Consider the following 13,046-nt stretch of genomic DNA (forward strand, 5'->3'; position numbering starts at 1 on the left):
AGATCTCACCTCGTGGGGTCTCAATGATTCTAAGGAAGGTGAGAAATCAGCCCAGAACTACATGGGAGGAGCTGGTCAATGACCTGAAAAGAACTGGGACCACCGTTTCCAAGGTTACTGTTGGTAATACACTAAGACGTCATGGTTTGAAATCATGCATGGCACGGAAGGTTCCCCTGCTTAAACCAGCACATGTCCAGGCACGTCTTAAGTTTGTCAGTGACCATTTGGATGATCCAGAGGAGTCATGGGAGAAAGTCATGTGGTCAGATGAGACCAAAATAGAACTTTTGGGTCATAATTCCACTAAGCGTGTTTGGAGGAAGAAGAATGATGAGTACCATCCCAAGAACACCATCCCTACTGTGAAGCATGGGGGTGGTAGCATCATGCTTTGGGGGTGTTTTTCTGAACATGGGACAGGGCGACTGCACTGTATTAAGGAGAGGATGACCGGGGCCATGTATTGCGAGATTTTGAGGAACAACCTCCTTCCCTCAGTTAGAGCATTGAAGATGGGTCGAGGCTGGGTCTTCCAACATGACAATGACCCGAAGCACACAGCCAGGATAACCAAGGAGTGGCTCTGTAAGAAGCATATCAAGGTTCTAGCCAGTCTCCAGACCTAAACCCAATAGAGAATCTTTGGAGGGAGCTCAAACTCCATGTTTCTCAGTGACAGGCCAGAAACCTGACTGATCTAGAGAAGATCTGTGTGGAGGAGTGGGCCAAAATCCCTCATGCAGTGTTTGAGGGATTAAAAACTACAGGAAACCTGGTTAAAAACTACAGGAAACATTTGACCTCTGTAATTGCAAACAAAGGCTACTGTACCAAATATTAACATTGACTTTCTCAGGTGTTCAAATACTTATTTGCAGCTGTATCATACAAATAAATAGTTTAAAAATCATATATTGTGATTTCTGGATTTTTTTTTTTTAGATTACGTCTCTCACAGTGGACATGCACCTACGATGACAATTTCAGACCCCTCCATGATTTCTAAGTGGGAGAACTTGCAAAATAGCAGGGTGTTCAAATACTTATTTTCCTCACTGTATATATACACGTATTGAGGTATGACTGCATGAGTAAATTCGATTTAGACATCTTTAGGCAGACTGGCTGCATTCGCTGCTGCGTTTTCTACCATCTCCGCAAAAAGATAGCGTTGGCTAGTTAAATAAAAACCTCTCCATCTTGTTATTGTCAAGTAGATAATTTGTTCCTTTGAAGCACAACTGTCAGGGTATGGCAAACATAAGACCTTTCCTCTTTGTCTGTTTGCATATGATCAGTCACATGAACATGTTCATTTATAAACAGACTCTGCACCTGAAGACCGATAACCCATTAACTCCAGACCTACGTAGAGCACTTCAAACCGAGGTTCTCATTCGTCAACCATGTGTTTTGGGCATAAAATGCCAAAGTATAGGCATGTTTTTAGCCACAGAACGTAATTATATCGAACATGGGGACTTCTATTCCTGACGTGTGTATGCAGACATGGTTTTTGCCTTCATTATCGTCGAGTTTCTAAATGTGATTTGGGCTATAGGATGCACACATTTACATATTCACGCATTTTTATTAGAAAAGAAAAAAGAATTCTTAAAAAGTACATCACTTTGCTTTTGCTCTACAGCAATATCTCGATCAGTCAAATTCTTCAGCTACTTGAACCTCGAGACATCTTACATCCATATATACTACACTATGGACAAATTTGACTCCACAATATTTGTATATGCTTTTAGAACATTCCCTGCACCATTCAGTGGCCATTTCCTGTTATAATTTCTCTATTTATCTGGGAAGGTAACGGTACATTTTGGAGTGCGCTTGTGAAGATTTGTGCTCATTCAGCCGGAAGTATTAGGTGTTAGTAAAGTCAAGTACTGATGTAGGGTGCAGTCAGCATTTCAAGTCATCCCAAAGGTCTTCAGTAGGATTGAGGTCAGAGCTCTATAGCAAATCACTTAAGATCTTCCACTGCGAACCATGTAAACCACATCTTCATGGAGCTGACTTTGTGCACGGGGGCACTGCCATGATAGAACAGGTTTGGGTCCCCTAGTTGAAGTGAAGGGAAAATTGAATGCTTTAAAATTATGTGCCTCCAACATTGTGGTAACAGTTTGGGGAAGAAAAAGACACAGAGCTGGAAAAGTCAGATGTCCTGATATTTTTGACTTCTTTCATACAAATGTAAAACTTTTTCTGTGAAAGCTTTGGAAAAACAAGACCTTGAAGAGGGAGATTAAAGGTGACCGAGGATTTTCTGGAAAGGCTGAAACAAAGCTGAAACCAATAGAAGTGCAACAGACTGGCGGCTACAGTGTGTGTTTTTACACACGGCAAATAGACAAGGATTCTGTATCTATCAGGAGGATGCGAGATTGTTTAGACTGTGGCTGAATGGTCACTTTGGGGATCATCTTAAAAGCGCAGTGTGGGCCATCACACCGTCTGAGTCTGAAATGGGGAAGAAAAAAGAAAGGAAAAAAAACAGTTGCGATGCTCGTGAGGCGACTAAAGCGCAATAACGGCAGCTGTGTGCGTGCAGATCGACCCGTAGAGTCCGACACAGACGCACTCGAGCAATCTGTATCTCCTGCAAACACCTACACCTCACACCTGACCGCCTAGCAGTCACAAGAGACACACACGCATTCACACACACATACACGCACTGTGCAGTCAAGTAGCTCTCCGATGAAGTGTGTGTATGCAGTATGTCAGATCTATAACAGCACAAATTCAAATTGAATGACTTTGAAAGGGAAGCAGAGGATGTGAACTGCGTGTGGATTCTGGCATCAGCCAGCACGGCTAGTCGGAGTGTATTTATCTGTGTTAATGACCCTGGCTTGGAACTCCTGACAGAACACCGACACGAGCCAGAATCATCACGGACACATCTGGACCCGAGAGATACTGCAGCTCAATTCTTCCTCACACATACACACAGAGATATAGTGCACTCCATAATAATCGGACAGTGATTTTTTTTGGGGGGTTGCTTAGTCCCTGTAATGCAGTTAGTGCAAAGTGTCAACTATAATTTAAGGCTGTTTACATCTGTGCTGGCTGAAGCCACGGAAGAATCGCAGCTCACGCCGTTCCCATCAGGATTCCGGACAAATTAACCATCTTAAATAAACTTGTCATGTTTAGTGCCTGGCTGTAAATTTGTTGTGCTAGATGACTTCCTGAAGCTCAGAGACCCGCATGCCTGCTCCACGATGGCTCTCCTTCAACCGTTTGACCTACAGCCATTTTGGATCAGATTTTTCAAAATGCCCTCAAAAGGTTTTGAGGAGGGTTTTTGATAAGGTGCATGAATAAAAAGGCTTTTTTCATTTTTCCACACACCGACCAGGCGTAACATTATGACCTGTGACGTGAAGAACACTGATTATCTCTTCGTCATGGCACCTGTTAGTAGGTGGGATACATTAGGCAGCAGTGTTGAATAATATATTGTTCTAACATCCAGTGGCAACTGATACAAAAAGGCTTTGGTGTGCAATGTTGCACTTCTAAACATGCAAAAAGAAAAAAAAAAAGTGTGGTTCAGGAAAACGTTCAAATGGGGTACAAATACACTGTTTACAAATGACCTGATTATACGTTTAAGACACTAAAGCTACAGATAAAACTTTCAGTGAGTGAGAACCAATGGCATTCTCAAAAAATAAACCAAGTTGATGCTGAAAACAGAGTTTTTCGAGATGCTTCCAATTTTTAGCCCAACCAACGATTTTATTACATTTTCCTTCGAGGTTATTTACATTTTTATGGACTTAAAAGAAACTGTACAGATGAACAGATAACAGGTTTCGTGCACCTTTTTATTTTTCCAACACTGGCACTTTATTTCCCTGTTCGTGTTTCTGAATTATACTGCTGATAATATTTGACCAATGCAACTTGAAGCATAGAGACAAGAGAGCAATGTTGAACATTAGATACATTTAGTTATTTAGAGAAAATACAGTGAAGTTACAATGTGATAGGAGATTTCCGTTTAGTCTTTCTTTAAACCAGTTAAACGCGTTCATTGCTTATGATCTGTAATCTCAGTTCGGCAGAAACAAAAGCACTTTCGATTTTTCTTTTATTTATTCATTTATAATGTGTTCAATAAAAATGTCTATACATTTAGTCTAAATTTCTATAGTCTAGCAAAAAAAAAAGCATAATTTTATGTTTTTGTGTATAGAAATGTCTGGACCTCAGCTGGCGAGGAGGGTTCATTTACTGGACATCAAGCAATTTTAGTTGAGGACCCCTGTTCTACACAGCTATATAGGTATTTGCAAGAAATCTGTATCAACTGCTTGAACCAGCAAAACAGAACTGCTGGTCATTCCAGGTGATTCATCTCCAGGTCAAGATCTCCAAATAACACTTCATGACTCTCTGCTCTCCCCTTCAGCCACTGCTCGTAACCTTGGGGTAACTATGGACAATGAACTGTCTTTCTTCCCACATGTCGCTAATGTTGCTCGTTCTTGTCGATTTCTTCTCTATAACATCCGAAGGATTCGCCCATTTCTGTCCATACAGGCTGCCCAGGTGCTTGTTCAGTCTTTTATCATTTCAGGACTTGACTACTGCAACTCTCTGCTGGCAGGTCTTCCCCTGAACGCTATTCGTCCACTGCAAATGATCCAAAACGCAGCTGAATGACTTGTGTTCAATCAGCCCAAGTTCTCCCACACCACCCCACTGCTGCACTCCCTTCACTGGCTTCCAGTAGCTGCACGTATCAGATTCAAAACACTGATGCTTGCCTACAAGGCCAAAAATGGACCAGCACCATCTTACCTCAGTGACCTCATCACATCTCGCACTGCACCACGCTGTCTGAGATCCTCCAGCACTGCTCGACTGGTACCTCCTTCTCTCAGAATGAGAGGCAAGTACACTTCAAGGCTCTTCTCTGTTCTGGCACCGAGGTGGTGGAATGAACTTCCCCTAGATGTCCGTACAGCAGAGTCCCTGATTATCTTCAAGCGACGACCAAAGACCTACCTCTTCCTGAAATACCTAAATTAGCACTTTCCAAGTTTGTAGAATTCAAGGGTTAATTTTATATTAAGTTTGTAATCTTGCATACCAGTGTAGATTTATTCATTACTAGAGATTTAAAGCACTTTTGTACGTCGCTCTGGATAAGGGCGTCTGCTAAATGCAACAAATGTAAATGAACTTAAACTCCAATTAGATTGGAATTACCCACATTGTTGGTGAAGAATATGACCAAATCACTAGATATTGGTGGAGAATGCGAGCGGTGAACTCAAAATATACAGTACGATATATACAGCCTCTTAAAACTTATGTACAAATACATTAATTCAAACCGTTAATACCTACATATTTGGTGCAAATCCCTAAATTAATGGTAAGGAGTTAGCGCTAAAAATACCTACAGGTTATTATGTTTACAAAAATGGGTTTTGCAGCCTTAACATTTTTCGTTGGTACCATAAACTTCTCCCCAATCCCTCCTAGCTCGGCCCTTGTTATCCCTATAAAAACCCAGAACTCTCGTTTAAAAAAAAACAGGCAACTGTTAGTTGGTTAATGAGAAACCACAAAACAATTATTTAAAAGTAAAACGCATATCAAAGCCTTTTGGTTCACCCAGACGAGCTGTAAATATCCTCACTGCACACTTGAACCAGACAGGTTGTTTTCAAAAAGCCGAACGAAATGCTCCTGCTTTGGATTAATGTTTATTCAGTCCATGACTAAAACCCAAATAAATTAGCAAATATTTAATTACTGCATGCCTCAGCATGTTGATTACATACTGATCTCTGCTCTCCAAAGGTGTAAACACTGGAAGTTGCTATTAATCCTCCGTTTTTGAATTTTAACGATGATGATAATCAAGGTTCCGCTTCATACTGCTTTCAATGCAGCGCGACTGTGTTTATTTTTTTATTTAGCGAGAGTTTTAAGTGCATCTAAATGTAAAGTTTGATTTTGAACAAACAGGCAGCTTAAGGAATTTTGTCGACTTTATCGCCTCCATCGTTACGCACGAAACCATGTAGCTGATGCTCGTGCATGCCGGCATTCACAAATTAAACTTCGCATTTTCTTTCCAAGTGTATTAGTATTTTGTATGTTTTTGTTTTAAATATGAAAATACACTGTGTTTTTTTGGTTTTTTTGCAGAACATAAGCACGGTCATAATGCCAGTAAATTCTTCAAAGGACCCTTGAAGCAATTACAAAATAATTTCACAAATATTTGTTTTAGTGTTCAAATATGCAATCTGTTCCTGTCATCAGTGCATCCTTCATTTTTGAATTTGGTGATGAGTTCACACAATTACATGATGATGATCTCTTGGTCAAAAGGTCTTCATATGATCTTACTTCATGGATCAGAATTCACCAACATTTCCGAACAAAACACCACATCCGCATCGTCGTAATGCGCAGTACCACAAGCCCATTGCTAGGCTTCTTAAAGGAAGTTGTTTACCACGTATTGTTCACCCACCCAATGTAAATGCTGCCATGCACAAGCTTTTCCATCTAGAATGTGCGAGATTTTTTGATGGCCACTTCATATGTAATTGCAAGCTACCATTCCAAACGCTGCCTACACATCTAACCCCAACCACGGTCTGTTTACTACTCTGCCTCTGACAAACACTACAGGAGACGTCGCTGTCACACTAACAGACCAGTTTCTTCCATCATCTGAACTGAACTCTGATCAAATAGATGACAATTATGATCTCAGACACTGTACATGGTCACTCTGACCCACATTTTCATCCCGTCTGCACTCAGTTTGTCCCATGCTCTTTGCATTACCATGTTACTTGCCCTATGCCTCCATATCTCCACCCTGCCTCTACCCCGCCGGTCTTATCTCATTTCTCGGGATAATATACCTCTAATAGAACATGTCGTAAGCACCAGGACTCTTAGACTCTACTCACTACCTCATACCTGTATTTCTTTAAAACAATGTTCTATGTATATGTACGTAAATACGTTTTATATATACATAAAACACACACACGCACGCCTAAAAATTTTCTTAAGATATGATCTACTTAACTGTTCTACTTATTTCAGCATACTTCAACAAATGCCTTTATTCCTTCCATCCTTCATTCATTCACTCCCACAATATGCGGAATTCTCAGGATTTTCTTCTTTTAGGAGAAGTTGTTGAAGCTGTACATAAAATGCTAACAAAACCATATCGCTAGCGTTGGCAGGAAGTGCCGCGATTTGACCGTTGCGCAAAACATCTCACTGCAAATCGTATTTCCAGTACTGAACGAGTAGCCACAGTCATACTGCGCTAACTCTAGTTTCCTTTTTGTACCCCTTGAACTGTTGTGAATGTTTTCAAGTTGAATAACAAAAAACAAAAAAGCTCCTGATGGAACTCAGATGTGAACTATGTTCTGCTATTTGCACTTGGAGGAACAGGGCACTGAACAGATGCTAACTGCATTTTATTGGCTCTGCACTTGTACTCTGCATAATGATGTTGAACCTAATCAAATCTCTATTTTTTGTAAGACGAATTGTGACCTTTTCCAGGCATGTCAATGCAAGAAATGTGAATCGTTATCGCATTAAGCTTGTGTTTTTCCCAGTGTGTATGCATGTGTATTAATGGGTTTCACTGGAACAGAAATGTGTGGTGGGAGCACCACTATATTCTGCTTTCACACTAGGAGTTTTATACCTTCTTGCATGTGCGCTGAAACCTTTCCAATACTGTCAACACTTCTGGCCTCTTATAGTACAGGCTAGTTATCCGGTTTATCTACGTAGAAATCATCATCATATAATTATTTTGGCTTCTCCCATTAGGAGTTGCCACAGGGGATCATCCGTCTCCACACCCCCTGTCCTCTACATCTGTCCTTTTTAACCCAACTACCTGCATGTCTTTCCTCACCACATCCATTAACCCCTTTCTTGGCATTCTTCTTTTCCTCCTTCCTGGTGGCTCCTCAGCATTCTCCTACCGATATACCACATCCCTCTTCTGCACATGTCCAAACCATCTCAATCTGGCCTCTCTCACTTTGTCTTCAAAAGGTCCCATGTGCACTGTCCCTTTAATAAACTCATTTCTAATCCTGTCCATCGTCGTCACTCCCAACGAAAACCTCAACATCTTCAGCTCTGCTACCTCCAGCTCCACCGCATGTCTTTTACTCAATGCCACTGTCTCTAAACCATACAACATCTCAGGTCTCACCAGTGTCCTATAAACCTTTCCCAGATCTCAGCAGTGCCCTTTTTTTTAAATAAACAAGTGCTCCGTCCTCCATGTTGGTTTTCACATGCTTGCCCCCTGAGCTGAACCCCTAATCACACTTTTGGCACAGTGGCACAGAAACAGCCGAGTGTTATATATCTTAGTCACGAACTCCGCTACGCTCAGGTATCTGACCAGTCCCACACAAGCAGCATGTAATATGATTTGCGCTAATCTCTGCAGAGCTACATGGCAAAAGGGCAGAGATGTGAGGCTGTGCTTTTCAGTGCCAAAGAGCAGCACAGAGCAAATTACCATGTCCCTGCACTCACACTTACAATTACCAAGCTGGCCTGGCTTTCCACCGCTCTCTCCTTTGTACACTTTCCTTCTCGACAGGTCTCAGAGCAGATCCTCAGCCAGGACTTCAAACGATATATGCTAATGCACGCTCTCATTTGGTTTAACACGTAACCCGTTTCAGATCTGACACCTAAAGCACCTTGGCGCTGCAGAAAAAGGCTGAAAAATTATGAAAAGAAGAGTTGGGGGGTGGGGGGAAAGAACACTTTATACTCACATTTAATCGATCAAACAGGTCGTCTCCTTCTTGCTTGTTTTGCATAAAAAGCTTGAGGTTTTTGAAAACCTGTGTGACAGACAAAAATATATATATATAAATATGTTTATTAAACCTGGGGTTTCACCACTTAGAGAGTCAGAGAGAGAGATTATTCGGAAACAGAACCTTGTGGAAATGTCAAATATAATTGAGAACTCCTCGAGTCCGTGCTTGCTAACGGCTTAAATATGCACGATTCTAATTAATCAGCGGTGTGCGGGGGAAAAAAGAATAAGAAAAATAAATAAATAACACAACCATCTAATAGACAAAGCTGTCAGGCAGTCAGGGGACTTTGGGTAGGGCGACTTTGCTCGATGATTGAAAGCGGTTCGTCAGTGGGCTGTCAGTCTCCTAACGGGTGGTGCATCTCTCACCCAGCTTCATACATCATTACAACACTTACCATACACTCCTTAGACAAACGGGCCATACCCACAGCAATCTCACACACACACACACGCACACCCTTTCTGATAACCGAGTTCCTCCGCCGGAGTACCATTACACGCTAAAATGACATGCTCATAGAAGGCTGGCGCCAGATGCCACGATCAAGAGCGGCGATTCTTATTCATCGTGATGGAGGAAAGACGGGCGGCTGCAAATTACGTCTCCTCTCAATTATATCTGACATTTTCAACAACTCTCGCTCGCTCTGAATAAACCTGCTAAATATGCAGGGCACTAATTATTTCTCACCTGATGACTTTTCATTTTTAAATGTTCTCATTTAAATAATGAAAGCTAGTGTTCTCAAACAGCGCTCGGCAAACATTTCCTCTCCATTACATTACCATATAAGATGCAAAACAATAATTACCATATATATTATTAGGGCAAAAAGAGCCTTGTCTCGAGCTGCTTTATACAACGCGGGGATTTTAATGTTTCCACACTAGGCCTCCAGCTGACTCGCAGCGTGAGGCGGTATGGTCCTGAGTGGACCAGAGCGGCTGAACACACTTTACGGATGTAGGATTGGGAAAGGGATTACACATGAGACGCCTCTTACCCTTTTCGAGACAGGAACCCTGTTGTAGTAACGGATGCAATCTTTACCCAGGAAGTCGAACTCCACCACACATTTCTCTTCGTCGAGTGTGTCGTGTAAGGTAATGTGCTCGACGCGCAGAGAGCAGCAACCCACTGTGTCCGCCGTCTCCCCCTCTTCCTTTTCATTACCTGCTCTCAGAGCCAGCTGCATGCACACACACACACACACACACAACAAATCCAAAAAAAATAGCTTGGTCACATTCTCTAAATGACGACAGAAATCTAAAAGAAAGTTAACTTGCATGTAGGTGCTACAATTCCAGCCTGCAATCGAGACTGGCCTCGGGTGGTGGAGGTGGTGTAATGCTGCGAGGACACAGCACTTAGCACACCTTGGGGGTTGTTAATACAAACGAACAATAAATGCTGCAGCCTATTCCGGTGTTTTTACTGATCATGTGGATCCCTAAAAACAGGGTTCCTACACATTTTTTTTATTTCTGGTGCTCGCTGATTTTCGGCTGATTCTGCATGTCGTATTCAAGGCGAGCAGTTTGGTTAGAAAGAGAACTCAGATTGACAATTCAGCTTAGCAAATGGGCAAACGAGTAAAAAAAAAGAATGGAACTGACGAAAGCAGACAATGGCGGAGTAAATAGGGAATGCACAGACACGTGTCATTCTTGCTCTTGTGTTTTACAACCTCGCAGACTTGATTGAAAAAAAGCTTAATGAATTCGTTATTAATGATTGCAGCAGGTGTAAACGCTGTTTGCTTTATATATTCGCAGTTCTTACTCAGTTTTCCTGTTCGGATGCCAAATGCAGACTACTGCTACCTGCTGGTATGGGAGAGTAATGTTCTTTAATGAAAACGCAGAACGATGCGTCTGCCTAATAATCGGCCTAATTTACAGCACAATTGGCAGATGCCGGTTAATTTAAAAAATAATCGGAAGTAATTTTGATTTTTAACTATAACGTGCGTTACGTTACAGTCTCCGTTTCCGTGTACTTCGTTTTTTGCTTGTAAACATATATTTTCCTCTTAGTTTTGGGCTTCTGTGTACTTTCAGTCTATAAAAAACATAGCTTTCTGAAAACGCTCTCCAAAGTGGATCAATATGAAGCCTTTAAAAAACGAGGACACATTTTTAGTCATTGCAGCGACTTTCCAAAGAGCAGGAAAGTCAATAAACGGCAAGTGGAAATGACGTATGTCGAAGCATCTCACGTTTTGCTCATGCGCAGTATGGGGACGTAAACTGGAAAAGTAAGTGTGAACGCGGAGCGTTTTGAGACAAAATCTGCGTTTTTCAAATGTATTCACAGTAGTGTAGACTTTTACACAAATTCTTAATTTCACATAACCGAATAGGGCAATAGTATGGAAAAACATTTTTCAATACTCTCACACATGCACACAGCCTTACTGACCTTGTCGATAAAATAGAGGGCTACAGCTCTCTGCCGTGTGCCCATCTGTTTGGACTTCAGATCCTCATGGTACTGGGCTCGGATGGAATCCACACACGTCTTCAGCTTGCGAGCCACTTCGTATTTCTCCCAGTCCTTCTCTCCCTGAAACACCACGCAACAGTCTGTTGGTAATTTCTCAATAGAGATAAACAATATAGCAATAACAGTGTTGTGATAAAATGATTAAAAATGTTTACAATTTTAGCTATTTATTTTTAGCATAAAAATAAAATTAGAGACCACTCTGTTTGGTTGTAGATGTTGGTTCTATCAACAGCCAAAATATCCATGAAGTAACTGAGCAACACAAGAACTGTGAACTGTAAAACAACAGTCTACTAAAATGGTTTAGAAGCACATGTTGCAATTAAGCACCTATCAGTGCACACTGTAACAATGATGAAACTGTAATGAATGGACATTCGGGGCCATGCAGATGTGGATGGATTCCTTTTTACCCTTGTTACTCTCAAGGTTTCTTTCTCATGCCATCTCAGGGAGTTTTTCCCTTGCCACAGTCACCACTGGTTACCTCTTTAGGGATAAACTTACAATTATAAAGAACAAAATTATACTGTACATTTTATTACCACCACTTTAACTCTGTAAAGTTGCTTTGAGACGATGTCCGTAGTTAAAAGTCAAATTTAAAAAATTGTAATCTTACATTTTTTTTTTTAATATATATTAAGGATCAACTGGTGACTTGTCATATAAACGACATTTATACATGTTTTGGTGCTTAAATCGTTGTACAAATCTACACATATCTGACTAACTTGTTCTTTGGCTGCTCCTGTTAGGGGTCACCTTAACTGATCATCCATCTCCATTCTACTCTGTCCTCTACATCTGCCTCTTTCAAATTTACCGCCTGCATGTCCTCACTCACCACACACAAACCTCCTCTTTGGCCTTCCTATTTTCCTTTTTCCATCCTCAGGATTTTCCTACTGATATACCCAATGCCCCTTCTCTGCTCATGTCCAAACCATCTCAATCGCGTCTCGTCTCCCTCACCTTTTTTACAAAACGTCCTACATCGTCATCACTCCCAACGAAAATCTCAACATCTTCAGCTCTGCTACCTCCAGCTCCACCTCCTGTCTTTTACTTAATGCCACTGTTTCTAAACCGTCCAATATCGCAGGTCTCACCACAGTCCTATAAACTTTCCTTTTTACTCTTGCAGATACCCTTCGCTTACAAATAACTTCTGCTATCAGCACTTACCTCCACCTCTCCAGGCTCTTCTCAACCTGCTCCCTACTCTCACCACAAATCACAATATCATTCGCAAACATCATAGTCCAGGGAGACTCCTGTCTGACCTCAACCTGTCCATTCTTACTGCAATCAGGAAAGGGCTTAGAGCTGATCCTCACCTCCACCTCTCTGACATTTTTTTATGATATAACACTGATGTGATGAATTATATCAGACTGAATTTTTTTTCTATAAAAATAATAGAATAACTGCAAAGAAATATTTACATTTGTAATAAAAAAAATGATCAGGAACAGAGTAATAGTAGTATTTTTATTAGAGGTCGACTGATTAATTGGTTCAGCAGAATAATCTGCACTGAAATTTGTTGATGGAACCATTACAACAGCAGCCTCTAGAGGCGAATCACTGACGCCATGTGCTGCTTGTTTTTACACGCGAGATTGCGTGCTG

The 13,046-nt window shown here is 41.2% G+C and overlaps 1 protein-coding gene across 2 annotated transcripts in view; it reads right to left on the bottom strand.

The window, feature by feature from the left end:
* LOC310731880 (DNA topoisomerase I, mitochondrial) overlaps window positions 1–13,046 on the bottom strand; it is a 64,151-nt gene that overhangs the window by 13,745 nt on the left and 37,360 nt on the right. For both annotated transcript variants that reach the window (XM_083551922.1, XM_083551921.1), the window contains exons 11-13: window positions 11,325–11,468; window positions 9,904–10,089; window positions 8,847–8,915 (exon numbers count right to left, since the gene is read on the bottom strand). In XM_083551922.1, the coding sequence (XP_083408048.1) occupies window positions 8,847–8,915; window positions 9,904–10,089; window positions 11,325–11,468 (399 nt within the window). The remainder of the gene's footprint in view (window positions 1–8,846; window positions 8,916–9,903; window positions 10,090–11,324; window positions 11,469–13,046) is intronic.

Source organism: Silurus aristotelis (genome assembly GCF_946808225.1).
Source record: "Silurus aristotelis genome assembly, chromosome: 10".
Lineage (NCBI taxonomy): Eukaryota > Metazoa > Chordata > Actinopteri > Siluriformes > Siluridae > Silurus > Silurus aristotelis.